The sequence below is a fragment of the Onychomys torridus genome, chromosome 14 (assembly GCF_903995425.1).
Source record: "Onychomys torridus chromosome 14, mOncTor1.1, whole genome shotgun sequence".
NCBI lineage: Eukaryota > Metazoa > Chordata > Mammalia > Rodentia > Cricetidae > Onychomys > Onychomys torridus.
Window position 1 is genome coordinate 954903 of NC_050456.1, and position 12785 is coordinate 967687.

The following is a 12785-nucleotide window of genomic DNA, read 5'->3' on the forward strand; positions in this document are numbered from 1 at the left end:
ATGGGCATGGCAATTGGAAAGGAAACAATTTTCTTCATAGAGAAATAATTCACTAAGGGTTGGCTCTGATATGCACTGAAACATCTCACAAAATACTGCTAAGAACATTGACTTCTACTCTGATAGTTAAGAATTGCTTATTAAATGAGACTTGAGGCTGAGCCTAAGACCTAAATACCATCTTATTAGAGAAGCTAGCTTTTTTAAATTTAATTTATTTTTATTTATTATTATTATTATTATTATTATTATTATTATTACTATATTTATGTTTTAATTTTACACATCAGTCATGGGTTCCCCTGTCCTCCCTCCTCTCGCCTCCTCCCCCATCCCCACCTTACCCCCAGCCCCTCCCCTCCATTTCCATCTCCTCCTGGGCCAAGACTCCCCTGGGGATTCATTTAAAACTGGTGGATTCAGTACAGGCAGGTCCAGTCCCCACTTTCCAGGCTGACCGAAGTGTCCCTGTATAAGCCCAAGGTTCCAAACAGCCAGCTCATGCACTAAGGACAGGTCCCAGTCCCACAGCCTGGATGCCTCCCAAACAGTTCAAGCTATTCAACTGTCTCACTTATCCAGAGGGCCTGATCCAGCTGGGGGCTCCACAGCCTTTGGTTCATAATTCATGTGCTTCCATTCATTTGGCTATTTGTCCCTGTGCTTTTCTAATCTTGTCTCAACAATTCACACTCTTATAATCCCTCCACTTTCTCGACAGTTGGACACCTGGAGCTCCACCTAGGGCCTGGCTGAGGATCTCTGCATCCACTTCCATCAGTTATTGGATGAGAGTTCCAGCTTGACTGTCAGGGTGTTTGGCCATCTCTGATCACCAGTCTAGGTCAGATCAGGTTTTCTCTCGAACATTGCCAGTAGTCTACAGAGAATGTATCATTGTGGATTTCTGGGACCTCTCCAGCACTCTGCCTATTCCTGTTCTCATGTGTTCTTCATTTATCATGGTCGTTATTCCTTATTCTCCCTTTCTGTTCTTGATCCAACTGGGATCTCCTGCTCCCCTAAGCTTTATTTCCCTCAAATCTTGCCCTTCATTACTCCCACTGTCGTCCAGGTTGTTCATGTAGATCTCATCCATTTCTCTGTCATTGGGTGATCTGTGGGTCTTTCTTAGGGTACCGTTTTCTAGGTAGCCTCCCTGAAGTTGTGTAGCAGTCTAGTCATCTTTGTTTTACATCTGGTATCCTCCTATGAGTGAGTACATACCATGTCCTTCTGGGTCTGGGTTACCTCACTCAGGATGATTTTTCTAGATCCATCCATTTACCTGCAAACCTCATGATGTCATTGTTTTTCTCTGCTGAGTAGTACTCCATTGTGTATATGTACCATATTTTCTTTATCCATTCTTCAGTTGAAGGGCATCTAGGTTGTTTCTGGCTATTACAAACAATGCTGATATGAACATAGCCCTTGTGGTATGATTGAGCATTCCTTGGGTATATGCCCAAGAGTGCTATAGCTGGGTCTTGGGGGAGATGGATTCCCAATTTCCTAAGGAAGCGCCATATTGATTTCCAAAGTGGCTGCACAAGCTTGCATTCCCACCAGCAGTGGAGGAGAGTTCCCCAGCATAAGCTGTCTTCTGAGTTTTTTATCTTAGCCATTCTGGGGGTGTAAGGTGGTATCTCAGAGTCATTTTGATTTGCATTTCCTGGATAATTAGGGATGTTGAGCAATTCCTTAAATGTCTTTCAGCCATTTGAACTTCCTCTGTTAAGAATTCTCTGTTTAGTTCTATAGCCCATTTCTTAATTGGACTGTTGAGCATTTTGATGTCTAATTTCTTGAGTTCTTTATATATTCTGGATATCAGCCTTCTGTCAGATGTGGGGTTGGTGAAGACATTTCCCATTCTGTAGGCTGTCGCTTTGTCTTGTTGACCATGTCCTTTGCTCTACAAAAGCTTCTCAGTTTCAACAGGTCCCATTGATTGATTGTTTCTCTCAGTGTCTGTACTACTGGTTAGTTATATTTAGGAAGTGATTTCCAGTGCCAATGCGTTCAAGAGTACTTCCTACTTTCTCTTCTATCAGGTTCAGAGTAGCTAGATTTATGTTGAGGTCTTTGATCCACTTGGACTTAAGTTTTGTGCATGGTGACAGATATGGATCTATTTGCAGCCTTCTACACATTGACATCCAGTTATGCCAGCACCATTTGTTGAAGATGCTTTCTTTTTTCCACTGTACATTTTGGCTTCTTTGTCAAAAATTATATGTTCATAGGTGTGCGGGTTAATGTCAGGGACTTCAATTCAATTCCATTGGTCCACATGTCAGTTTTTATGCCAGTACCAAGCTATAGTAGAGTTTGAGGTCGGGGATTGTGATGCCTCCAGAGGTTATTTTATTGTAGAGGATTCTTTTGGCTATCCTGGGTTTTTTGTTTTTCCATATGAAGTTGAGTATTATCCTTTCCAGATCTGTGAAGAATTGTGTTGGTAATTTGATGGGGATTGCGTTCAATCTGTAGATTGCTTTTGGTAAGATCGCCATTTTTACTATGTTAATCCTGCCTATCCATGAGCATGGGAGATCTTTCCATTTTCTGACATCTTCAATTTCTTTTTTCAGGGACTTAAAGTTCTTGTCATATAGGTCCTTCACATGCTTAGTTAGAGTAACCCCAAGGTATTTTATATCATTTGTGGCTATTGTAAAGGGTGATGTATCTCTGATTTCCTTCTCAGCCTGTTTATCTATTGTACATAGGAGGGCTGCCGATTTTTTTGAGTTGATCTTGTATCCTGCTATGTTGCTGAAGGTTTTTATTACCTGTATCAGTTCCTTGGTTGAATTTTTGGGGTCACTCATGTATACTATCATGTCATCTGCAAATAGGGAGAGCTTGACTTCTTCCTTTCCAATTTGTATCCCCTTAATCTCCTTATGTTGCCTTATAGCTCTGGCTAGAACTTCAAGTACTATATTGAATAAGTATGGGGAGAGGGGACAACCTTGTCTTGTTCCTGATTTTAGTGGTATTGCTTTGAGTTTCTCTCCATTTAATTTGATGTTGGCTGTTGGCTTGCTGTAGATTGCCTTTATTATGGTTAGATATGTTCCCTGTATTCCTGATCTCTCCAAGACCTTTATCATGAAGTGGTGTTGGATTTTGTCAAATGCCTTTTCTGTATCTAGTGAGATGATCATGTGGTTTTTTTCTTTGAGTTTGTTTATATGGTATATTACATTGACGACTTTCGTATGTTGAACCACCCTTGCATCCCTGGGATGAAGCCTACTTGATGATGGTGGATAATTGTTTTGATGTGTTCTTGGAGTCTGTTTGCCAGTATTTTATTGAGTATTTTTGCATCAATGTTCATGAGGCAGATTGTTCCGTAGTTCTCTTTCTTTGTTGCATCTTAGTTTGGTTTAGGAATCAGGGTAATTGTAGCCTCATAGAAGGAGTTTGGTAATATACCTTCTGCTTCTATTGTGTGGACCAATTTAAAGAGTATTGGTATTAAGTCTTCTTTGAAGATCTGGTAGAATTCTGCAGTGAAACCATCTGGTCCTGGGCTTTTTTTGGTTGGGAGACTTTTAATGACTGATTCTATTTCCTTAGGGGTTATTGGACTATTTAAATGGTTTATCTGGTCTTGATTTAACTGAGGTATGTGGTACCTATCCAGAAAATTATCCATTTCTTTTAGATTTTCCAGTTTTGTGGAGTAGAGGTTTTTGAAGTATGACCTGATGATTCTCTGGATTTCGTCATTGTCTGTTGTTATGTCCCCCTTTTCATTTTTGATTTTGTTAATTTAGATGCTCTCTCTCTGTCTTTTGGTTAGTGTGGATAAAGGCTTCTCTTATCTTGTTGATCTTCTCAAAGAACTAACTCTTTGTTTTATTAATCCTTTGTATTGTTCTCTTTATTTCTATTTTATTGATTTCACCTCTCAATTTAATAATTTCCTGGCGTCTGTTCCTCCTGGTAGACTTTGCTTCTTCTTGTTCAAGGGCTTTCAGGTATGCTGTCAAGTCACTAGCATGAGATTTCTCCAGCTTCTTTATGTGGGCATTTAGTGCTATGAATTTCCCTCTTAGCACTGCTTTCATAGTATCCCATAAGTTTGGGTATGTGGTGTATTCATTTTCATTGACCTCTAGGAATTCTTTAATTTCTTTCTTTATTTCTTCCTTAACCCATTGGTGATTCAGTTGAGCATTATTCAGTTTCCATGAGATTGTAGGATTTCTGTAGTTTTTTCTGTTGTTGAAATCTAACTTTAAACCATGGTGGTCTGATAGAACACAGGAGGTTATTCCAATTGTTTTGTATCTGTTGAGATTTGCTTTGTGGCCAAGTATGTGGTTGATTTTAGAGAAGGTTCCATGGGGTGCTGAGAAGAAGGTATATTCTTTTTTGTTCGGGTGGAATGTTCTGTAGATATCAATTAAGTCCATTTGATCCATAACATCAGTTAAGACCATTATGTCTCTGTTAAGTTTCAATTTGGCCGATCTGTCCAGAGGTGAAAGTGGGGTGTTGAAGTTTCCCACTATGTGGGTTTTATATGTGATTTAAGCTTTAGTAATGTTTCTTTTACGTATGTGGGTGCCCTTGTGTTTGGGGCATAAATGTTCAGAATTGAGACTTCATCTTGGTGGATCTTTCCTACGATGAGTATGTAATGTCCTTCATCATCTCTTTTGATTGATTTTAGTTTGAAGTCTATTTTGCTGGATATTAAGATGGCTACACCAGCTTGCTTCTTAAGACCATTTGATTGGAAAGACTTTTCCCAGCCTTTTATTCTTAGGAGGTGTCTGTCTTTGAATTTGAGGTGTGTTCCTTGTATGCAGCAGAAAGATGGGTCCTGTTTTTGTATCCATTCTGTAAGTCTGTGTCTTTTTATAGGTGAATTAAGTCCATTGATATTAAGGGATATTAATGACCAGTGATTGTTCCTGTTATTATTTTTATTTTTTGGTGGTAGTGTATGTGTACTTCTCTTCTTTGGGGTTTACTGCTGTGGTGTTATCTATTGCCTGTGTTTTCATGGGTGTATCTGCCTTCCTTAGGTTGGAATTTTCCTTCTAGTGCTTTCTGTAGGGCTGGATTTGTGGATAACTATTGTTTAAATCTGGTCTTGTCTTGGAAAGTCTTGTCACTCCATCTATGATAATTGAAAGTTTAGCTGGGTACATTAGTCTAGGCTGGCATCCATGGTCTCTTAGTGTCTGCATTATATCTGTCCAGGTCCTTCTGGCTTTCAAAGTCTCCATTGAGAAGTTGGCTGTTATTCTGATGGGTTTGCCTTTATAAGTCACTTGGCCTTTTTCCTTTGCTGCCCTTAATATTCTTTCTTTATTCTGTACATTTAGTTGTTTAATTATTATGTGGCAAGGGGACTTTTTTGGGAGGTCTAGTCTGGTGTTCTATAGGCTTCTTGTATCTTCATAGGCATTTCATTCTTTAAGGTGGGAAAGTTTTCTTCTATGATCTTGTTAAATATATTTTCTGTGCCTTTGAGTTGGTATTCTTCTCCTTCCTCTATCCCTATTATTCGTAGGTTTGGTTTTTTCGTGGTGTCCCAAATTTCTTGGACATTTTGTGTCATGACTTTGTTGGTTTTAGTGTTTTCTTTGACTGATGAATCTATTTCTTCTACCGTATCTTCAACACCAGAGATCCTCTCTTCCATCTCTTGCATTCTGTTGGTTATACTTGCATCTGAAGTTCCTATTTGTTTACTCAGATTTTCTATTTCCAGCATTCCTTCTGCTAGTGTCTTCTTCATTTTTTCTATTTCCCTCTTCAGGTCTTGGACTATTTCCCTTGTCTGTTTTGTTGCTTTTTCATGATTTTCTTTCAGGGACTTATTGTTTTCTTCTGCTTTAATTGTCCTTTCCTCTAGTTTTTTTTATAGCGTTCTTCCCATTTTTTGTTTGTCTATTCCTCCACTTTATTTTTTATTTCTTCTATATAAGGCTCTAGCCTCTTCATGATGTTATTTATAAGGTTGTTTTCTTCTTCTTCCATTCCGTGATGTTCAGGTCTAGCTGTTGGAGAAGGGCTAGGTTCTGGTGATGCTGTATTGCTCTTTATTTTGTTGTATGTACTTCTGCCTTGGCATCTGCCCATCTCCTAGTGGGTTCATTCTTGATCTTATCAGTGTACTTGGTCCAGAGAGAGCTGACAGATTTAGGGAGCCTCTCTCTGGTCCAGATGGAAGCTCTGGGCGGGATAGGAGCTCTGGTCCATATGAGAGTGCTGGCCAGATAGGAGCTGGGGGGCTGGACTCCGAGTCTCAGGAAGTCCCTGGGGTCTCCTTTTGTCCAGATGGGAGCTCCTCTTGTCCAGATGGGAGTTCCAGGGTAGGATGGAATGCTGAACACTGGTCTCTAAGCCTCAGGAAGTGGCTGGGGTCTCCAGCAGATGGATGTCGGGGCAAGTCGTTGAGGTTGTAGTGTCCACCAGAGGGTATCTCTGGTCCAGATGGGAGTTCCGGGGTGGATGGGAGCTGGGTGCTGGTCTCTGAGTGTCAGGAAGTGGCTGGGGTCTGGGGCAAATGGGTGTGGGGGCAGGGTGTGGAGACTGCAGGGTCTGCCTGCAGTCTTGGGAAAGGGGAGCCTTCCCACAGGGCCAGCCGATTGGCCGGAAACTGGGGCCAAGTTGGGCAGGTCCTCCCAGGATGGTGCCCAGGGGTGGGACCCAGGGGCGGTTACCTCTCTGACTATAACCCCAGGCACTCAACTCTGGTCCAGATGGGAGTTCCGGGGCGGATGGGAGCTGGGGGCTGGTTTTTGAAACAGGTTTTGGCTGTCCTGGAACTCACTCTGATGACTAGGCAGCCTTCAAACTCGAGATTCACCTGCCTCTGCCTCCAGAGAATTGGGATTAAAAGGTATGCATCACCATCACCCAGCTGTTGAGAATTTGGCGTCTTCATGGCCTGACTATGCTTCTGTAGGGCTAAAGGACTCATTCATACCCTGAACACAACATGAAGCCAGGAATTTAAGAATGCTGGGCACTGTGTAGTCAGGCCTTTATATACGTCTATGTGACTCCAGGGTAGTTTTTTGCTACCTGACATTTTATGCCAAAGGAAAATTTTAAAGGTAAGTCCTAACTGGTAAAGAGCTGTCCAGAGAGAATACAAGAAAGGGCATTTATCCCAAGGATGCAAGAGGCGATGTGCAGGTGATAAAGAGAACCTGTCTCTTTAATTGTGGATATGTGGGAGAGACATCCTATTTCAGAGTGGAAAACTATCGATCTCTTCCCCGACTGGGCAACGGGCTCAGCCAGTAGTGAGTGAAGTCATAAAGGAGTGATTTGCAGGTCTTTTTAGACTACATCAAACTGTTGAGAGGCCAAGAAGCATGAATGCTGGGGCAGTGGTTATTACACAGATGGGTTGTTTGGGTGCTATCCTTTTGCAAACAAGGAACAGCTAGTGATGTTAGAGAGCCAGTACCAGGGTGTACCCCAGAAATGCCAGCAGCTATACGAACAAAAGATAGCAAGCATTCGAACTGAAACAAAGTTGGGGGGGGGGGGGCAGCACAACTGTGGTGGGATGAACTTGAGACCATGGTACTTGACTGCACATAGATGGGAATCAGAGTTTCAGAGCTGGTTCCCTGGGCTCAGAAAGGAAAGACCAAAGGAACAGTGCCAAGCATTTAGTAGATGCCAAGTGTTACTTCAGATGTCCAGAAGGCAGACAGAACCAGAGACAGCCCCCAACAGGTGAAGAGGCAAGAACACACATGACTATTTCCAGTGTTTGGGAACAAACAACAAAGATGTGAGCAGAACAATGGTAATTTATTCCTCTTTATAAAGAAGTACAAACCATTCTTTAAGCCTTAATGGCTGGAGATGCACAGGTTTTCCCAGAGACCAGTTATGGACTTGTGGCCACCCCTACTGCTCTGCTGGGGTTGTGAGAAAATGGCCCTGGGGTAAAGGAACTAGCCCAGGGTGCAATACCATTTGCCAACTACTGTTCCCAGTACAATTCAGAAGAACATCACCAAAGTAACCATCTGGCATCACATGTCCTTGTCACTTATCTGCCATGGGCACACACTAAGACTGGGAGCTCTAAAATGCTGTAGTTACTGTGTGCCCACGGGCCCTCCTGAGTATGTGTCCAAGGTGCTTCTCCCCTAGCTGAACTCTGTGAACAAGCACAAGCTACACCCACATACTCTTTCACAGGGAACAGCATATACTGAAATGTGGAAGAGTGACTTGTCCATAGCTGGATCACCCAACTGGCCTAACTACTGTAACTCCAATGCATGTTTGAAATACTGGTCTGTGGCTCTGGGCAGAGCAATTCCAGAAATGGGACAGACATGTCATTTTCACATTGGTGCTACTGAAACTTGGATTTATGTGACATTTTGACACTTTTCCTTTTGCATTTTCAGGGGAGCCTTGGAAGCTTATGTTCAATCAGTGAAAAGCAGAGAAGGCAAAGAATTTGCACCAGTTTATCCCATTATGGTCCAGCTGCTTCAAAAGGCTATGTCTACTCTTCAGTGACATGCAGACTCCACACACAAACCAATCTAAACATGGCAACTAGCAACTGAAGATAATTGATTTTCTGTATTTCCTATTGATATTTGTTACCTCTAGTACTTCTAACTTTACAATGTCAAAGTAGATCACAAACTTCAAATTGCATAACTTGATTTTTTTCCCCTAAAGATACCCGCTTTTTCCTTTTTTTTTTGATTTATGAATAAGGCAAAATTATTTAGGTGTATGTGTGTGCGCGCGCGTGCACCATCATGCTGTTGATTCCCTGCACTTGCATTGCTTCTCAAGGGACAAGCTCGCTCACCCTGCTTTCTCCAACCACAGTAATGGTTTTCAAATCTCACTCTAGAATCAACACTGGGGAGTCCCTGAATGCACACCTGACAGAGGACTATCCTGAAAGTGATACTGATGTGCAGTCAAGGCAAGTGATCAGCAGAACCGAGCTGAGACAGATGCACACTCAGTGTTCTTATGACATGTTGCTACATCTTTAAATGAAGCCAAGGTTTCCTTTATACTTTGTCATTTTATTCAAAACAGGCACTTGGGCTTTGGAACAAAGACAAGCTAAAAAATAAAAATTTCTACAAAGGCTCTCTATAAATATAAGTCCTTATTTTTCTATTGTCTTAAAGAATGTTAATAATGGAGTAGATTTTAAAAATCTACCAGGAACTTAGTTATAACACCAGAATTCATTTTATCATGAACATTTTCCATCTGCTGGTCAAATTGTTCTGATAGTTATACATAAATTCAGTCAGTCAATCAGAAACCAGAAAGAGTTTTTTTCTTTAATTTTATTTCAAATAATATACAAGAATATAGTGTGCAAAATTGAGGGGCAACATGTTGAAGAAGTGTAATGAACTGAAATCAATTTTACAGCTGTGATTCCTAACCAAAAATACCACTTGGTAAGTAACATGAGAAGCCATGATTGTAGCTCAGAGCAGCAGCAGTTGTCCTGCCACAGCCCTGGCTCTAGTTTAGAAGCTGAGGGAAGTAAAGTGCAAGGGTCGCACTTCAGTAAGTGCAAAGTCTGCCCCACCATAGAGAACAGTGACAAACAGATGTCAGATGTGTGGTTGAGGAAAGAGAATAGTTAAAATACAATGGTGTCGACTGTCAAAAGCACCATTACAGTGACTATCCCAAATGCTATTAACCAACTGCAGCTCCGTCAGGTTTGGCCCCCTCTGGAAATCATGGAGGAGTGCTGCCCCCTGGTGCATTCACTCAGCATATGTCTGTGGTATCTGAAGCAGGTGGCTCTTTTAGCTAGGACAATGACACCATCTACCTGCCATGTTATATTGTCTCTTGGCACTGGCCAGACTAGAAGCGACTGTGTTTGGCACAGATGCTGGGCCATGTGATGGCTACTCACAAAAAGGCCAGCTTCTGCTTCATTCCTGATATCGTGGGTACAATACAGATTAATAAGCAGTAAGGAGCTGATGTATAAACAGCAGTTACATATTTTTTTTAATTCCCCTTCATACAATTTAAAATAAAACATGTATACACATCTTTCTTTCTACTGTACTTTAGCACCACAGGATATCAATTTTCAAGCCTATATTACCTGATAGACATATATGAAGTTTGGAAGGAAAATAAGGCAATTTGGTTTACAATGTTGATAGTTGTAGCTTACTTAATGCTCTAATGGAGAAAGCAAATCCTCACTCATTAAATCATTTCAGGACTCAATGCTATCGGTATCTTATGGTCACTCAAATTCAGCACAAACAGTGAGACCAAGGTCTTCCAGGCTTTTCCATCCAGAGTCAGTACTTAGGCAGATACAGATTTAAAAATACAAGCATCAGGTTTAATGTTGTTGAGAGCCCTGTGAAAATAAAACAGTGAATGCTTACAAAACAACAAATGCTAACCCTGTAGGCTAAGCTCAAATAGTCATAAAATTTCTGTAAAGATTCAAGTTTCCTCATGGCTCATGTATCTGGAAAATTTAAACAAATTTGAGAGCAAGCATGCACAGGAAAGTGAAAACAGATCATGTCCCATCTGAAGTTCCAAAACAATAGAGAATTTGTGGGAAGTGGATATGTGACTCAGTTGGTAGAGGCCTTCCCTACCAAGCACAAAGCCTTGGGTTCAAAGCTCAGCATGACATAAACCTGTGCATCCAAAGCAGAAGACAGTAGGACCAACACTTGAGCTTGTCCTGTGACTTCACTGTGCATGGCTGCACTCACACAACCTGGGGGTGTGTTGTGTGCCTGTAATCCCTCAATAAGGGGTTAGAAACAGGGGGATTACAAGTTGCAGATCATTCTTGGGTACAAAAGCAAGTTTGAGGCCACCCCAGGCTACACAAAACCTCCCCTCCCTCCCTCCCTTTCTTTCTCTCTCTCTCACACACACACACACCAAAAAAAGCACAAAGCAAACTTCTACATTATAGTTCAACTACTTTTGGCAGCTGACTACTACTTCAGAATAAATCTTTGAGCCATTTACCCTTACAAATGAACAAGACTAGATTAGAACACCTTCACCAAGCCTCTTCTGTTAAATACTCACATCATCTCCTTATTCTATTCTATCATATGCACTTTTTTGGTAAATAACCTAAAAACTGAACATAAAGGATACCAATCAGCAGTTCTACTAATGGAGTCTATCAACCACGATAGCACTGTGAAACTTTCCACCATTCTTATTTCTTCAGATTCCTATTCTAGCAGTTTTTGCCAATGGCAGAAATCTGCATGGATGTTACTACTTACTGAATGAGTCTGAGGGAAGACACCAAGAACTAGAGAAATTTTGTACTGTAATGTTTATGATCGAGTTAATAGTCCTCAGTTTTTAATTGTTTATTTATTTTTTATTTTTGAGCCAGGGCTTCTCTGTGTATCTGTGGCTGTCCTGGAACTTCGCTCTGTAGACCAGGCTGGCCTGGAACTATTAGAGATCTACCTGCCTCTGCCTCCTTGAGTACTACAATTGAAGCAGTGTGCCACTGTCCATCTTTTTTTCTTTTTGGTTTTCTGAGACAGGGTTACTCTTCAGTTTTGGTGCCTGTCCTGGGTCTCACTCTGTAGACAGGCTGGCCACTCTGTAGTACCAGGAACTCACAGAGATCCACCTGCCTCTGCCTCCCGAGTACTGGGATTAAAGGCGTGTGCCACCACTGCCCAGCTTGGTGTCCATCTTTTAACCAAATTGGAAATACTATATTCCAAAACTATCTTCCACCTCAGCACTTAGGACATTCTTAAGCCAGCCTGAGAGATTTCTGCTTGCTGTAAGTGGTTCTTGATGATTAAAAAAAAGGGAAAAAGGCAGAATTTGCTGCTATGTTCTGCAAACATTACTAGGTTTGCAGTATAATAATGGTGAGGTATCTTTAAAGACTCTGATGTGCCAACACACACACAGGCATACAGGGCCACACAGCACCATGAAAAAGCACTATTGCTAACATACTGAATTGGTTCTTTTCCTTTTCCAACAGTCAGGATTTAAACGCTTCTGTTCTTCAGCCAAAGCCTTTGCTTCTAATGTGTACATCCTCCTTTCCTCATTCTTCATTTTTTTCCACCTGTCACCAAGGATCACACTAATGGCTCTGCAAAATAAATATTAACATAATGTAAACTTTTCATAGACGTGTACCAACTGCTGCTACTTCAGCCCAAAATGCAAAAAACCATAGAGAAGGACTATCACAGTCATTTCAGCAAAGCCTGTCACATTTATCAGAATCTCGGGTGTATAGTGCCAGTACTAATATTTGTTCTAAGACATTCAAAATGGCTAAAAACTGGGTATTTCCCAAGAAAAGTTCAGTATCGGCAGCATACAGCAGTCAACCTGTATTAAGAACTTCTTTTGTGCGTGTACTGTTATGATTATGATAAAAGCTTTTTCTCCACACAAATGCAAGCCAAATGAGAAAGGCTTCTTTCCCTTAGTTTATGTCTAAGGATAGAAATACACTAGATCAGATCTGTACTTAGCACATGAGACACTGAAGTAAATTCAAAAAGGAAGAGGGAGCCAAGCTGACATTTTCTTATTTTTCCTAATCATTCTGATACCAAAGCTATTAAAGTAATTTCATCCAGAATATGTAGCTATCAATCACTTCCTTCTATGAATAACTTTTAGCCGTTTCATGGCACTCATACAAGAGAATCCTGGGGTAACTGCAGTCCGTAAACAATCTCTGTACTGACTAAGATGCTACATTGATATTTCAGGAGGATGGT

At 41.1% G+C, this 12785-nt stretch overlaps 2 protein-coding genes across 3 annotated transcripts in view; one reads left to right on the top strand and one right to left on the bottom strand.

Annotated features, from left to right (window-relative positions):
- Positions 1–8732, top strand: part of Cog5 (component of oligomeric golgi complex 5) — a 332454-nt gene extending 323722 nt beyond the window's left edge. Inside the window, exon 22 of the mRNA XM_036205395.1 lies at positions 8421–8732. Within this exon, the coding sequence (XP_036061288.1) occupies positions 8421–8535 (115 nt within the window). The 3' untranslated portion in view covers positions 8536–8732. The remainder of the gene's footprint in view (positions 1–8420) is intronic.
- Positions 8733–8751: 19 nt separating this feature from the next.
- Hbp1 (HMG-box transcription factor 1) overlaps positions 8752–12785 on the bottom strand; it is a 30658-nt gene continuing 26624 nt past the window's right edge. For both annotated transcript variants that reach the window (XM_036205396.1, XM_036205397.1), the window contains exons 10-11: positions 12001–12142; positions 8752–10393 (exon numbers count right to left, since the gene is read on the bottom strand). In XM_036205396.1, coding sequence (XP_036061289.1) covers positions 10376–10393; positions 12001–12142 — 160 coding nt within the window. In that variant the 3' untranslated portion in view covers positions 8752–10375. The remainder of the gene's footprint in view (positions 10394–12000; positions 12143–12785) is intronic.